The sequence below is a fragment of the Colletotrichum karsti genome (assembly GCF_011947395.1).
Source record: "Colletotrichum karsti strain CkLH20 chromosome Unknown Scaffold41, whole genome shotgun sequence".
Classification (NCBI taxonomy): Eukaryota; Fungi; Ascomycota; class Sordariomycetes; order Glomerellales; family Glomerellaceae; genus Colletotrichum; species Colletotrichum karsti.
The window spans coordinates 148,076-161,764 of NW_024065941.1; the positions used below are offsets into that span (position 1 = coordinate 148,076).

The 13,689-nt window shown below is 54.0% G+C and overlaps 3 protein-coding genes across 3 annotated transcripts; all 3 read right to left on the minus strand.

Moving 5' to 3' along the window:
- Positions 1–2,006: 2,006 nt before the first annotated feature.
- On the minus strand, positions 2,007–2,903 carry CkaCkLH20_10533 (uncharacterized protein; the record flags this gene model as incomplete). The annotated part of the gene is made up of 1 exon (XM_038893247.1): positions 2,007–2,903. One exon carries the CDS (start codon positions 2,901–2,903, stop codon positions 2,007–2,009), a length of 897 nt encoding a protein of 298 aa, XP_038741362.1.
- A 2,089-nt stretch (positions 2,904–4,992) lies between these two features.
- Positions 4,993–6,436, minus strand: CkaCkLH20_10534 (uncharacterized protein; the record flags this gene model as incomplete). Its single annotated transcript, XM_038893248.1, has 3 exons — positions 4,993–5,711; positions 5,762–6,182; positions 6,233–6,436. 3 exons carry the CDS (start codon positions 6,434–6,436, stop codon positions 4,993–4,995), a joined length of 1,344 nt encoding a protein of 447 aa, XP_038741363.1.
- Positions 6,437–11,739: 5,303 nt separating this feature from the next.
- Positions 11,740–12,338, minus strand: CkaCkLH20_10535 (duf1348 domain containing protein; the record flags this gene model as incomplete). Its single annotated transcript, XM_038893249.1, has 3 exons — positions 11,740–11,946; positions 12,010–12,175; positions 12,241–12,338. The coding sequence occupies 3 exons, from the start codon at positions 12,336–12,338 to the stop codon at positions 11,740–11,742; spliced, it is 471 nt and encodes a 156-aa protein (XP_038741364.1).
- Between the last annotated feature and the right edge of the window lie 1,351 nt (positions 12,339–13,689).

Here is a 13,689-nt window from a genome sequence, read left to right on the forward strand (position 1 = left end):
AAAGCTAGCGAAACCCTAGCTGTGATCCCCTTCCACGCAACACGCTGATAGCCTCTCTTTTGGTAGGACTCTAGAAAGCCTCATTAATTACACCCGCCCCATGTCCTGCCAGAATTTGCCGTATAGGCAGTGTTTGCCGGCATTCAAAGCCGCTGTCGGCCCCTCCGGCCCGGGCTCAAAGCTCATCGTAAAACCTCTCCTGCACATCCCCAGGAGCGAATCCACAGTTCCGCAAGCTGACACGAGAAGCCTCCACCTCCAACGGCTCCAGCGGGTTGAAGTCATTTGCCTGACCGCCGGTGAGCACGTTCATGCTCTTGTGAGAGGTAACAAAGCCCTTCTCAGACCGATCAACAGCAAGAAGAAAGATAGTTTTTGATCCCCCTATCCACGTCAACATCCAGCAGGTTATACACTCGGGGTGCTCCCAGCCTGTGATGGTGGGTATAGCGAGAATTCCCGGCATCACCTTGCTCTGGACTAGCCATTCGTCATACGCGTAAAACAAGCCGGGAACGTTTGGGTTCCAACAGGTAACCTCACTCAACGACCGATCGCTCTTGTCATAGATGGCATCGTATGTGACTGTTTGAGTGTAAGCTGGAGGAAGGCCGTCCTGGTGAGGTGTCCTCGGCTGATGGGTAAGCAAGCGGTACGTACGAGTGACTTTTTTCGCTATAGCGGGAAGAGCTCAGTAGGCGACCGCGACGGAGAGCGTAGATAAACGCATTCTGGTGATCTTAAGTAGGTAATTGCGTGCGAAGAACTGTTCTGGTGGGAGAAGAGCTTCAAGAGGAAAGATGTAGATGCAATGCAAACCAGGCGGGACGGGCTGACTGTCCGATCTTTTGTATTTACAGGTACGCGTGACTATTTGGGGCAAACTCCTGTTGGTTCCCATTCATTCTTTCCTTTGAGGGCCGCGTACACGTGTCACCTATGCTCTGCTGTGTTGGGTGAAGTCTGTTCACCCCCAGCAGGCTAGGTAGTCTGCGGCACGGTCCGTTTAATTTGGGACCGTTGGATGTACTTGTTCTTTTCTAAGTAGATAGTCAGAAAACATTGGAACAAGTGCTCGACTTATGAGCAATGCGGCACAAACGCTTTTACTCAGGCCTGCGGACAAGGTTGCGTTGTTTCGAGGTCGTGCGGCTGCAGCTGTTAATGTGTTGAAGATTCTGTCGAATAAGAGTTGGCTACGTAGTTGTTGTTTGCCCTTTGGAGACCTGTGAAGGCGGATGGAGAAATGTCGACATGTTATGCCAAATAATGGCAACGCTGATTATCTGTGACTGATGGGTCTATCAACGTGCCTACCTAGCCAATGTAACAATGGTTTCGGCCCGCGAGGATGAGAGCACCCTTGTGCCGCTAACCTCTCATAGCCATCTCATGGTTCGCTGTTTCAATCGCACTGGGCATTGTAGACTGTAAAGCAGTAAGAAAAAAGGCGTTTCGGTCATAGAAGAAATTTGAAACTGCTGAGTAGAGAGTCTGGATGGGTATCGTGACTTTCATGCCTAGCTCTCCTGAATCGAAACAAATGCAATATGCCGCGCAATACAATGCAGCCACCCTTATAATCTAGTCATTAATACATCATCTCACCATACCCAATGAGTACACATTTCTTCTGAGCCGAAAGAAGGGGGAAAGCGGACTCTTATCACTCCTTCGGGAATTGATACTCTGAGAGGTGTATATACCGTGAGTGTGCACCCAACTCGACAACACCAAGAACACCAACCGTCGAGAGTCGCGCAGACTATAACCCGAAGCCTGATAGAGTAGAGGTTCTTATTTCTTAACTAACTGCACTACCATCCATGCGCATGATAGACATTCCTCCCGCTTCATCTTCGTATCATCGACCTCTCATTTCTGACGACACTCAGAGGACAGTTTGGAAGGAAAGGGACACGACGCCTTGCTCCAAGGAAAAGCCAAAACCTTTACCCAACCGCTGCCGTCCCGCCAAATCTCGTGGAAGCTCGAGCAATATCACATCAGTAGAGCTTGTCGGCCTTGCAGCAGGAGCAGTTGGCCATGAGGTGCCTGATGCGGATGCCCTTGGCGGTATGGAGGATCTCCAGCCAAGGATCAGTACTCTCCAGGATGCCCGCGACGAATCTGATGCCTCGTTTCTTCAGAGCGCCATACACGGAGGCGAAGGCCGCTCCGTGCTTCTGAGCCCACTTGGCGAGTTCCACGTAGGTCTTTGGATCGATGGCGCGAATGCCGTTGTGGACGATGCGCTGGCCGAAGTCGGGAAAGAATTCTCCCATACACATGCTCATCTCTTCGAGGTTCGGAAGAGTGGCGAGAATCTTGACGGCGTCGGCGTCGAATTTGTGCAAGGCAGAACCCGAGGAGATGGATATGCGGCGGATGGATGCGGTCAGGATGTCTCCTTGAGGGGTAGGGAGCATGATGGCCTGCATAAGGTGCATGCCTTGGGCGCTCGATGAGTGGTTGTCCAAAATGAAGAAATCATTGGCCGGGTTGATCCAAGCCTTGAGCAGCATCTCGTTGCCATGTTCGTCGACCATCGCGATCCGAGGGAAGACCTTGCCGACCATGACGCGGGTCTGACGGTTTAGTTGCGAGGGGAGCAAGGTGTCGTGGTAGCGGTCCATTTGATGAGGTGACTTCTCGGGCTTGGTGAAGGCGATGACCTTCTCTTGGATAACGAGCTTTGTGGCAGCGGCGTGGTTGTAGTCGAGCTTCCAGACTGCGGACTGAGAAGTCCAGCGAGCAGCATCGGCGACGAGGAAGTCGACGATGTTCAGGAAGATGTCGTAGGAGAGGGAGGCCGGTCCAACCTTTCCCTCGGGGGTCGCGCGAAGGGGCTTTGGCTTCGGTTTGGGCCTGGGGGTGTAGCTGAAGATCTGAATGTCGTCCATGATGCCTGGTAGATCAGCCTGGTTAGGTAGGCGCGTTTCGTGAGACGAAAATGTGGAATATCCGCCCTGGCTTAGCTGCGTTAGAAACTCCTTTTGTCGCCGTATCGTAGAAGGAGGGAGACCTACCGAATCTTTTTGTTGATACCTAATCCCTGGTGTCGATATTCGCGGACAGTTGAGTAACGCAGGTGGTTGAAGGTGAAAACTGAGGCTCCGGCGACAAGTTGAAAAATACAAGACAAGAGCGAACGAGGGCAAAAGAATCAGTCAGACTTTGACGGCCTCAGATTTTTCAGTCGCTTCACTTCTCTTTTCCGCCTGGTGTGCCTCGAATAGCGAACAAGTGCTTGCTTTGTTTTTATTGTGACTGCGGGTCTGAAGTATTCACCCTCAAGAGGCAGGCACGGAAAGCTACCAAATGCTGGAGTTTCACAGCTGCCTACTAAGACGAGCCTTTGATCTATGATTCTCGTGGGAAAAGCTTTGGCAGCTGTTTCCCGTATTCTGCCAGCTTGAGGTATCCATGTAGACCTCTCCGCACGCTTTTGCCGTATTTCTGGATCCCAGAAGTTTTCTCTCCAAGCAAAGGCATTGTTTGAAGAGCTGGAAAGTGAGAGGACGAAGCGTACTGAATAAGTCGGGATGACGTCGGGGAAGGTATGCTTTGCCTCTTAAGAGAAGGCCACTGTACTCGTCCGCAATACAAAGGGAGTATTACATCCGGCACCTCATTTTCAACATCAAAAGTCCAACCCCCCCGCCCATCAAACAGGCGGCGGCCCGTTCCTCGGCGGCGACCCGGACGTCCCCTGCCCGATGGAATCGATCCCGCCCGTGCCCCCGGCGAACCACCCGCCACAGCCCTCGGTCATGTCGTCTCGACGCCGTTGAATCGAACGTCCTTCTGAACCGTGAAATCGTTTGCTGTACTCGGTGCGAATCGCGCAGGTTGTCGTACTTCGATCGTCCAATCGCTCAAAGGCGACCACGGCGTCGTCGGGAGACAAAGACTCTCACTGCACCCTCATAACGATCCCATGATGCGCTGTTTTTATTGCACCGAAATGGCTGGAGAAGTGTATTGTGTACTGTAATAGAAAGCTTGCGGTTGTGGAAGAAGGTTGAAGGTCTGGGCTCAAAGTCCGGACGGGCATGGGCCTGACTTATGTACCCGGCTTTTCCGGACCAAAAAAAAAGGGGGGGGAAGGCGGACCCCCATCTCTCCTCCGGTCCCGCCCCGAAAAAAAAAAAGGTACCGGCGGCCCCGGCAGGCAAAAAGCCTCCTGCTCCACATCGCCAGCGCGTCCCGTGACGCCGATTTTGATTGAGGCCAAGCCACCGTTGCAACGATGCCGAGGCCGGTTCTCCAGAGCGAGCTTCATTCAAATCAGTGGTTGAGAAATTGTCACGGTGCGTGTTTATTTTGCTGGCGCTGGGCTAGCAGAACCCGTTCAGAACATGGGGCGAGAGTGTTATCGGTGTGTAAGTCGCGTTCCCGACGAGCGACCTCTCGCCCGCGCGGCCCGAACACCTCCCGCGCCCCCAGACATTGCATGCGTAGCTACTCTCCCGCATGGTCCTGCGTCTCCACTTCAGGTGCTGATCCGGCCTCTGGTTCCGGAAACGTGGGGTGGCGAGTGATGAGCCGCGGACTCTCCCTCGACTCAGAGCTTCTTTCTCCCAATGTCTTGCACGTCTTTTGCGGTGTCTTGCTAGTGCTCGTCATCTGAGTCGTAGCATAATGTCAAGAGACCTCAGACATGCAGGTGCCAGCCATTTGGCTACGTTTTCCAAGGACATCATGTGCGTTCACCTTACCCATCTCTCAGAGGCCACAGTCCGCATCGTTGTAGGGGCAACATACTGGAATGTTCAGTATCACAAGTTGACACAAACACATGGTCTGTTCTCTCAGGCTAACGTTCAGCAATAAACTCCATGTTTAATTAAATAAAATAAAATGAAGAACCGTATGAACCATGATTCCTCCTGCAAAAGACGCCTTGCCCAAACAAATTGGTATTGTGATTTTCCTCCATTCCACGCATTCGGTCTCTTCTCAGCAACAAGTGCTAGCAATCTAGCACAACTAGAAGTATCCGCGGTGAGGAATGGCCACGAAGATAGCAGTCAAGATGCCACCGATCAACAGGGCACAAAGCATGGCCTGGAGAAAGATAGTGTCCTGGATGGTGCGGAGTGCAGGCTCCTCGATCCAAACCTCGCGGTCGAAGATCTTGCGGATGACATTGCGCTTCTCGTACTTGACAATCCACGGTTCCGACTCAAAGCTATTGGAGGATCCGATCGACTCGAATGAGGTCTTCCGCCTCTCTTCTTCGCTTTCCTCGTCGACGAACAACTCCCAGGGGCGGACGTGGCGGTGATGCATGCCGTGCAGGACGACGCACATGCCCTTGTAGGCGGCGACGAGGGTTGAGATACCCAAAACCCAGCCGATGGCTGCCAGAGCGCGCCAGCCGCGGCCTGCCCGGCTGAGAGTGATCAAGATGGCGACGACGAAGGCGATAGCAATAAGACTGACACCGAGGGCGCGAGCGAAAAACACGCGGGCGGGGTTGCCGTTGCAGATCGACCAGCGAATGAAGTTGGGGTGAGCTTGCTTGCGCAGCGAGTCCTCAACGACCTTGAGGGCGATGCGGCAGGCCGAGGGATGGGTGGTGTTTGCCAGGGCGTGAAGGGTAGCATCACGATCCTTGGCGGACAGGTTTAGCTGACGAGGCGATCCGTCCATGATGTAAGTAGCAACAACACGGTCAATCTCTTCGCGGAAGGGTTGGATAGTGACTGACCACGTTAGTACTAGAGATGGGGATTGAGGTGGACACATCACTTACACGGCTGCTTGGCACCCACGGCTGCGAAAGCCTCGCTGGCCTGTGACCGGTAGGAGTCGGCGTTCGACACGCCGTTGGAGCCCGTGTAGACAGACTCCTGGTCGTTCGGGGTACGGGGCGGGGTCGAGAAAGGGTTGCCATCGTCAATAACGGCGGCCACGGGGCCCTTCTTTTCAAAGTCGGTACCCTTGAAGATTTCCTGGCCTGGCTTCTTGCGCATACGCTCCGACTTCTCCTTGAACAATTGTTGAAGAATTTCGTTTTCCTGAGTCGAAGTCCATTCCGGGGCGAGTGCGAGGTCGGTGGTCTTGGCCTCCTGAAAGCGGTTGGTGTAGTCTCGGTGCCAGAGGAAGAACTGCAGGTTCTCGGCCGCGAGTTCAATGTAGATGAGGTAGTTCATGAAGTCGCGGACAGTGCAAGGCTGACGGGAAGTTAGCAAAGAAACCGCAGACGCTGAGTTTAGGTACTTACAGGACACGTGCCGCCGTTGATGATCTTGTCAAAGGCTAGGGATTCGGGAATACCAGCCGGAGTGGTAGACTTGCCGGACTTGAGGGAGGAAGAAGTGGTGCTACCCTTTTCATCACCGCTGTCCGAGACATCAGAAGAGCTCCCGTTGACGGAAACACTGTTGACGTAAACCGGACGGCGGTAGCTGAGGGGGAGAAGGCCCATGATGACAGAGACAATAGATATCAAATGAAGGGTGTCGGTATTGGCAGACAGAAAGATTGGTGTCGGCGAGGGATACTTAGGTTCTAGGTCGCGTGCAGAAGGATATGGAGAAGAAACAGTTGAAAGGAAGTGCCGGTCGTAGACGTCAGCAGGCTTCACAGATTGGTACAGTGCTGATTGGCGATGGCCAGACAGGAACGAAAGGTGTTCTAAGGCAGGTGATACTGGCTTGAGATGAAGGTCGCAACGAACTGAAAGGTGCGAGATCAAGACTGGCGCTTGCCTCGTTGAAGCCGGATGGATCTGAGGTAGTTGAGAACCAGTTTGGGATCAGACTGGAAGGAAGGAGAGGAAGGGGCATATATCTGTGAAAAAAGGAGGCTAGCAGGCTTCCTGACTTGACCTCAGATATCGCAGAGCCCGGAGCTGATGTGATGGAGAGGATGGCTAGACCCCACACACCCATCACTGGCTAGACCGGGTTGTCCATCTTTCGCCTGGTTCCGTTGACGGAAAGGGCTGAAGCTGGGCCAATCCAAAAAGTGAAGATTGGTCTGCACCGAGGGTTCAGTGGGACCAGACGGAGGAGGCGTCCACACGTTTGTTGTCTTTGACGGAACGAGACTGGGGGAGAACAACATGGTTGGTCGGGGTGTGCTTTCTTCTCGGTCTTGACAAAGTGATGTTGATATCAAGATGCGCTTGGCAGCCATGGGAATGGACGCACGAGTACTAGCGCCGCTATGCTACCATGCTGAAGTGGAGGCAATGTATCAGAGATAGATGGGAAGAGAGACATGGCTTCGACCAAGGTGGGTGTGGGCAAGCAGGACGATACCGCGGAGAGAAGCAGAAAGGACGCTAGCTATTTGCACTCTGGATTTCGCCGGTGTCAACACACACGAGAACGTTGCTCTCTTGACTTGTAATAAAGCATCAAGTTTCGGCTGGAGCGTGAAGTTGCCTTGCTGACGGTTACCAGCGAGCAGAAGCCATCCGCAAGCGCGATCGAGGAAAAGCAAGTGCGATAGAAGAGCGACGCCTCGTCAACACCGGTTCCTCCAATGCCAGGGCTGCGTCCAACGAAGAAGTGACGAAAAGCCAAAAGCGGCAAAATCGAGGCTGATCACCCGCAGCACTTGGTGATTGGTGAGAGTCGTCTGGCACTAGCATCTGGAGCTTTCTCGAAGGAGTAAAGCACGTCTCTACGGCTGAGACAATCCCAGCTGGGCTTGCTTTTTCTCGGGCAGCAGGATTTCTTGCGCATACGCAACTGCCTCTTAGCCAAGGATATACCTAAGCAGACACTCCGTATTCCCGGGTATGGTGAGAATGCAAAAGCCTGGCCAGATGTCTGAAGAACTTGCTACCTGGCTCTCGGGATGCTTGACAGGTCGCAGAGCCTGGAAACGAGGGATGGCGGAGATGGGCCACAATTGAGTATCAATGGCAAGCTGAGATTCCGCGTCCAGAAGATGCGAGTCGTCCGTTTTCCGTTTTCCTCCTGTTCCCAAAGGACTGGTTCCGAGCGAGAGGGAGCTACCGGTAACCTTCTGCACTATGACGAGCCGGGCGCCGCCCCCCGTTCAAAGACTACATCGCCGCGGGATCGATCTGCTGTGGGCAAAGATTGGAGGGCGAGCCCACGGAGTCAGGGTCCGGGCCTGAGACTGTCGGGGATGTCTTTGTTGCTCGAAAGTCCAGACACGCAGGTAGTGTGGTACCTTCTTCGATCTGGAATGCTGGTCCGCCCATTCATTCAGTGTCATGTGGGCGATGTAAGACGTTCTACCATGAGGTTTTTCTCGAACAAAAGAAAGCGGAAAATCATGGATGATCCTCCAGGTCGAACGAAATCGATATTCTGCCACAGAAGAAACGAGGAGTGCACGGATTTGACAGGGCGCATCACGTCCAATCTAACCCTGGACCAGGGAGCAGCTCGCGGAGGGTTGGCGCCTCTTCCACCACTAGACCAGGCGAGGCTGGCTAGACAGCTGAGAACAGACAGCAGACGATGTGGGGAGTGTGAAGACGGGAAAGGCCAGTCGACGAGGCGTTGGTCGTGGTTGTTGGAAATGAAAGATGGAGGGGGAAAACAACGTGAAGAGGGAAAGGAGTCCCCGGTCAGCATTGGTCTGTGCCTTCCTCACCGAGAAGCGAGCACGGGCCATCTGCTGTCATTTGCATTTGGAGGTACGTACCTTTTCTCTTAGTGGGTCATCTAGTGGGTCACGATCCACTTTTCCCACGGCTGGTCCCATTCCATCGTCAAGAGGAAGGTGCACCTCACGCTGCGGCCTTTCCTTTGCCTTCATCACCTTTCTGTTCCTGAATGACACTTCAAACTGAGTCAAGACTCAACATCATTTTTTCCCTAAGATCAAATTCAAGGGTCTTCGATATCGGTATGGTCAGAATCCGTCTCTAGCGTCGTCACATCACCTCTCGACCCTCGCCGTCTCACCATCGCCGTTGTCAAGCGTTCGTCTTTTACCTCGTTCTCGTCTGTTCGCCAGAAACACTGCCATCACAACCGTGACAATATCTCGTACACCACTCAACCGCAGCCGCCCCAAACGACGACAGCGCAAACGAAACATCACTAGCATTGAATCGTTGACTCTGTTCCTCCCTGGCCAAGGGCACTTTGATCATGTCTTCGCGCGATCGCTCCATGAACCCCCTGCCTCGAGGGGGGCAGCCAATCATGCTCGCGATACGCCGGCCATCTCACCTCGTCTGCTCCGAACACCAGTCAAATCTAGGCTAGTCGACAAGGCCCATCATGAAAGGAAACCGGCACCGACGCCTCAATCTTTGCTTTATCGCTAGCCTCGCCGACTAACCTCGCCGAGCTCAGCCTCTGTCTTACGGGTGCGACAACCGACCCGATTGTCTCCTCGATCACGTCCTGTCCGTGCAACGCGATTAGCGGCTTGTCCGATTGAGCCGGACTCCAATGGTCGCTCTTTTCTAACCAGTTTCCCGGGGAAGAAACGATGGTCTCCTCTTGACGCAACGTCTTGCTCAGTAGCCCTTGCCGGTGCCCGAGATCCCGTTCAGAAATGCTGCTCCGGGAGCTGAGATGATCCCGGTGCAAATCATTGCTTCCATCTCGAACCGACCCTCTACATCGGGACAGGTGGCCAACACCCCTGTACCGAGCTACACGTCACGTTCCCGATTGCGATATTGTTCCCGGTCCGAGGAAGACGTAGATCATCGGGGTGCTTTCTCGCTGCAGTTCGTATTGGCTCGCCTATCTCTGCAGATGGCAGACCTTTCAGATTGAGATCGCGTGAGATCGCGCTGGACGCGTACTTTGAACGGGCCTTTGAGCTCAGACCTGAGCACTCGCCGACTCTTGGCCACGCCAGAATCGGGGTCAGTCTCAAGAGACTGAAACTTGGGTCAACGAAGCCAAGCCAACACCAAGCTGGTCTCTGGGACCGTTGGCCCTACTCGTACGCAGGGGCCGCTCTCTTCCCCTGGCTCGGCCGCCCCAGTGCAGATGAGATATCGTGGATGCTGTTAGGCGCCTCTCCACTCAGAGATGGCTGTTGCCGTGAATCCGTCGAAGAGAGAACTGATGCTGACGAAAAGGTTGAGGACATGTTGTCGACGACCGCTGTACATGGTGGCAAGTTCTCCCGCCGCATTAGAGGACGTCACCAGGCGGGCGCGTCGTTATCGACCCACATTGTTATGATACGACAACAACCACGATAACGACGTTTTCTCTGCTGTTCCTTGCGCATTCCGGCCACTCACAGTTACCCTCATTCCAGATCCAGAACCCTCATCATCTCTTGCGCACATAAAGGTTTCTCTTCCTAGTGCCACAGCATTGATTCGATTCACGCGCCCAAGTCCACTTCTCTGAAAAGATATCGCCATTGCTTGGCATGCATGCTCAGTAGCGATATGCTCTCAGGCTCTTAGACATCAGGCTCTTAGACAGGCGGTTGATGTTACCTCTTGCAAACGATACACAATCAGAAACCAGGCCTGAGTTTTTCAGGCATAACAGTCAGCGTTTTATCTGTAGTTAGACGCGGGCTGCTTATTATCCGATATGAAGGATAAGATCAACATCCGTCACAGGATGCAACACAGAAAGAACAACAGGGTTTCCCGGCGAAAACACTGCACTTCGTAGGCCCCAAAGGTCTTATCGATGTTGCTGGACACCGCTAACTAAGAAGATTGGGCCGTTCCTCTCCGGGAGTATGTCGTCGTGAGCGTCTTTGCCATGTTCTCGACGGTCCGAGACCTCTGCCCGAACTGCTAAAACGCAGTTCAAGTATGTGGCAACTTGTGATTTCTGAAGCCACCATGAGTTGACGAGACTATTGACAACCAACGTGGGGAGGAGTCCAATGGTGCCAGTATGATGTCCCCCGAATATAACCGCACCTCGAACAGCACACCTCGAGACAGTATTCCGAGTATGAACAACCCACAGGTCCATCTCAATATGATAGAGGCTATTGACGAGCACGAGATTTCTGAATTCAAGTCGATCACGAGCGCCGGGATCTGATTGTTTATCGAGAATCCGCGAGTCGGCTTCAACTCTTTCGATTTCCTCCATTGAGTGGCCTCCTCTGCCTGTATACCGGACGGTCAACACCGATACGTCCCTAGTTGGCCTGGGTAGTCTTCAAAGGTACCCCGATAACCAGCATCGAATAGTTGCCTCCGACCGTGCGTGATGGCTGTTGCTGACTGACCTCTCTCATCTCTGACCCCAGCCCGTGTCCTCGACCAGTGGCGTCAAGCTCCTGTCACGATCTTGATACCTAGCGCCAGGGACCGTCTCTCGTCCGGCTCATTCCTGCGCCAACACGCGCCGTTGCTGCCGCCGTCTGTTTTCCACCGTCGCGGCCCCGTTCGAGAGCCCTGTCGTCGTCAGTGTGGGATTTCTATCGCCGGGCCGTCGTTGACCCAGCCAGGGCCGAGATGCTTCTACGCGTTCTTTACTTGTGAGCATTGTTGGTGATCGGCGGTCACCAGCGGATCTCCTGAGGAACGCGGTTGTTTTACTCGCTTATCGTGTCTCGCGGCTTTGAGGAATGCGTCTGATGTCATGTGCGCGGGGTGACGAGCAAACGGAGTTCTCTGGCACATTACCCCAGATCTCATTCACATCGCCCAAATAGTCAACGCCCCGACGGAACCAACGAACAGCCCACACCGAATAGTTTCGAAACAAAAGTTCATCGACACTCTAAACAACGGGAAGGATCGGAAATCGCTCACAAACAAAATGTCTTAGCTCAGGGGTCTTTTGACAGGGTTCACCAGTGCTTCTCAGAAATCTCGACGGCGTTCACGTCAACCCCATCCGCGAACCACCTCTGCCCGTCCGCAATCTTGACATCGTTGCCACTCATCTGCCTCTTCCGCATCAAGCCGTTCTCCGCAAAAGTCCAGTCCTCCAGCCCGTACGTCCGCCACCACTGTCCCGACTCGTCGTGCCACTCGTACCAGAACTGGACGGCGATCTTGGCGACTCAATCAGTCTTCCATTTTTGGTGAGGCAGAATTTGTATGGAATAGCATCTTACCTTGTTGTCGGTGAAGGCGAAGAGTTCCTTCCTGAGGCGGTAGCCGTTCTCCTTCGCCCACTTCTGGGTCAGCCACTGCTCGACCTCGTCGCGGCCCTGGAGGAAGGTGTCGCGATTACGCCAGATCGTGTCGGGCGTGTACGCCATCTTGACCTTGGAGGGGTTCCTGACGCGTGGTGTTAGTCGGCGTTTCGTCGCTTCACGGACGGGCGAGTTTGAGTAAGCGCGGACTTTGTGTTCCAGGCATCTTGGGCGGCCTTGACCTTCTTCCTCGCCGTTTCCTCGGTGAAGGGCGGGAAAGGCGGTCTCGATTCGTCCTGCGAGGCCATGATATCGATTTTATGTTCTTCACTTAGTTTGGATTCAGAGATAGTTACAAGGTTATTCCTCCACGGTCACAAAAGTCTGGACTGAGATGAGGGACTAATATAGAAACGACATGACGCAACGGCTACGGATGATTTTCCGGAGATGCAGGAACCAAACGGACGGAGCGACCAATCACGGCGCGATCCGACAGGGATCTCGGTGTCTGTCAGCTGTCAAGCCGGCGCCCTTGAGGATTCTGGCAGACGCCGCGGGCTTTGGGGTTTCGGTGTACGACGGGAGGCGAATATGTCCCGAATTTTTTTTGAGAGTCACAGGGCTGAAGCTTGGAGAATGCCATCATCGTCGCCGTCTGGATGTCGCAACGGCGTTGCTGGATTTGGCGTCCGACTTCGGCGCAGAGAGCTAAAGGCGACATGTGTGGCGTGCCGTGAATCAGGTACAAGCCCGGGCCCGTCTGCGCCAGGTCACCGGTGATGGCGTCCCGGCCGGGACAGACGACATTTTTCCATTTTCCCCGATGGCAGCCGTTGTAGCTTCTGCACATGTCGATTCCGACCAGGCAGCTGGGCGTGGCCCGATCCTTGCCACGATGACAAACCGTACACCATTACACAAATCAACCAGGCTTGGCAAGGATTAAATCCGAAGAGGGTCCCCGTCCTGGTGCGTGGCCCGAAAGACACGAGGCTCGGACGGCCGAGAAGACAGCTCAGCTCACGTACCGGGGGGGCGCCAACGTCGAGGCCGGGGATCGGAGAGCAGGCAGACGGACGCGGCATAAACGGCCGGTCTTGCGTCATGTCCAGGTCTGTGGGCCAAAGAGGTGCTCACTGCGAATACTATGTACCTCTGAGATAACGCGACGTCTTGTCGCTGAGGTGGTGTCTTATCGGCCCCGGAAGTTTTTTACTGGAAATAACATCAACGACTCGGAAAGGTTGGTCGTGGAGGGATTCCGCATCGAATGCCACCGCCCACTTCTTTTTTTGTCACAGAAACTGCAGGCCGCGGCTACCTATCTCCAGAAACACAAATCATCGCGAGCAGCTCCACTCCCGAAAGTCACCAAGTGGTGTTCCCTGGACGTGGAAATGGACGTGGAATCTCGCAGAATTCGGCCGCGGGACCACCCTCCATCCACTGACTCGATGATCGGGATCCAGCCCCAGGTAGCTCTTGCCCGTTGCTTAGAGACCACCTCACTCACACCATAGTGTATGGACCCCGTAGAGTACTAATTGAGGCACCTTCTTCTCTTCTCTTTGGACCCTGATCTCCTCTTCCTTCTTTCTTTCCTCAACCAACTTACACATACCCAAACCTCACCACTTCTTCCCAAACCACCACCAA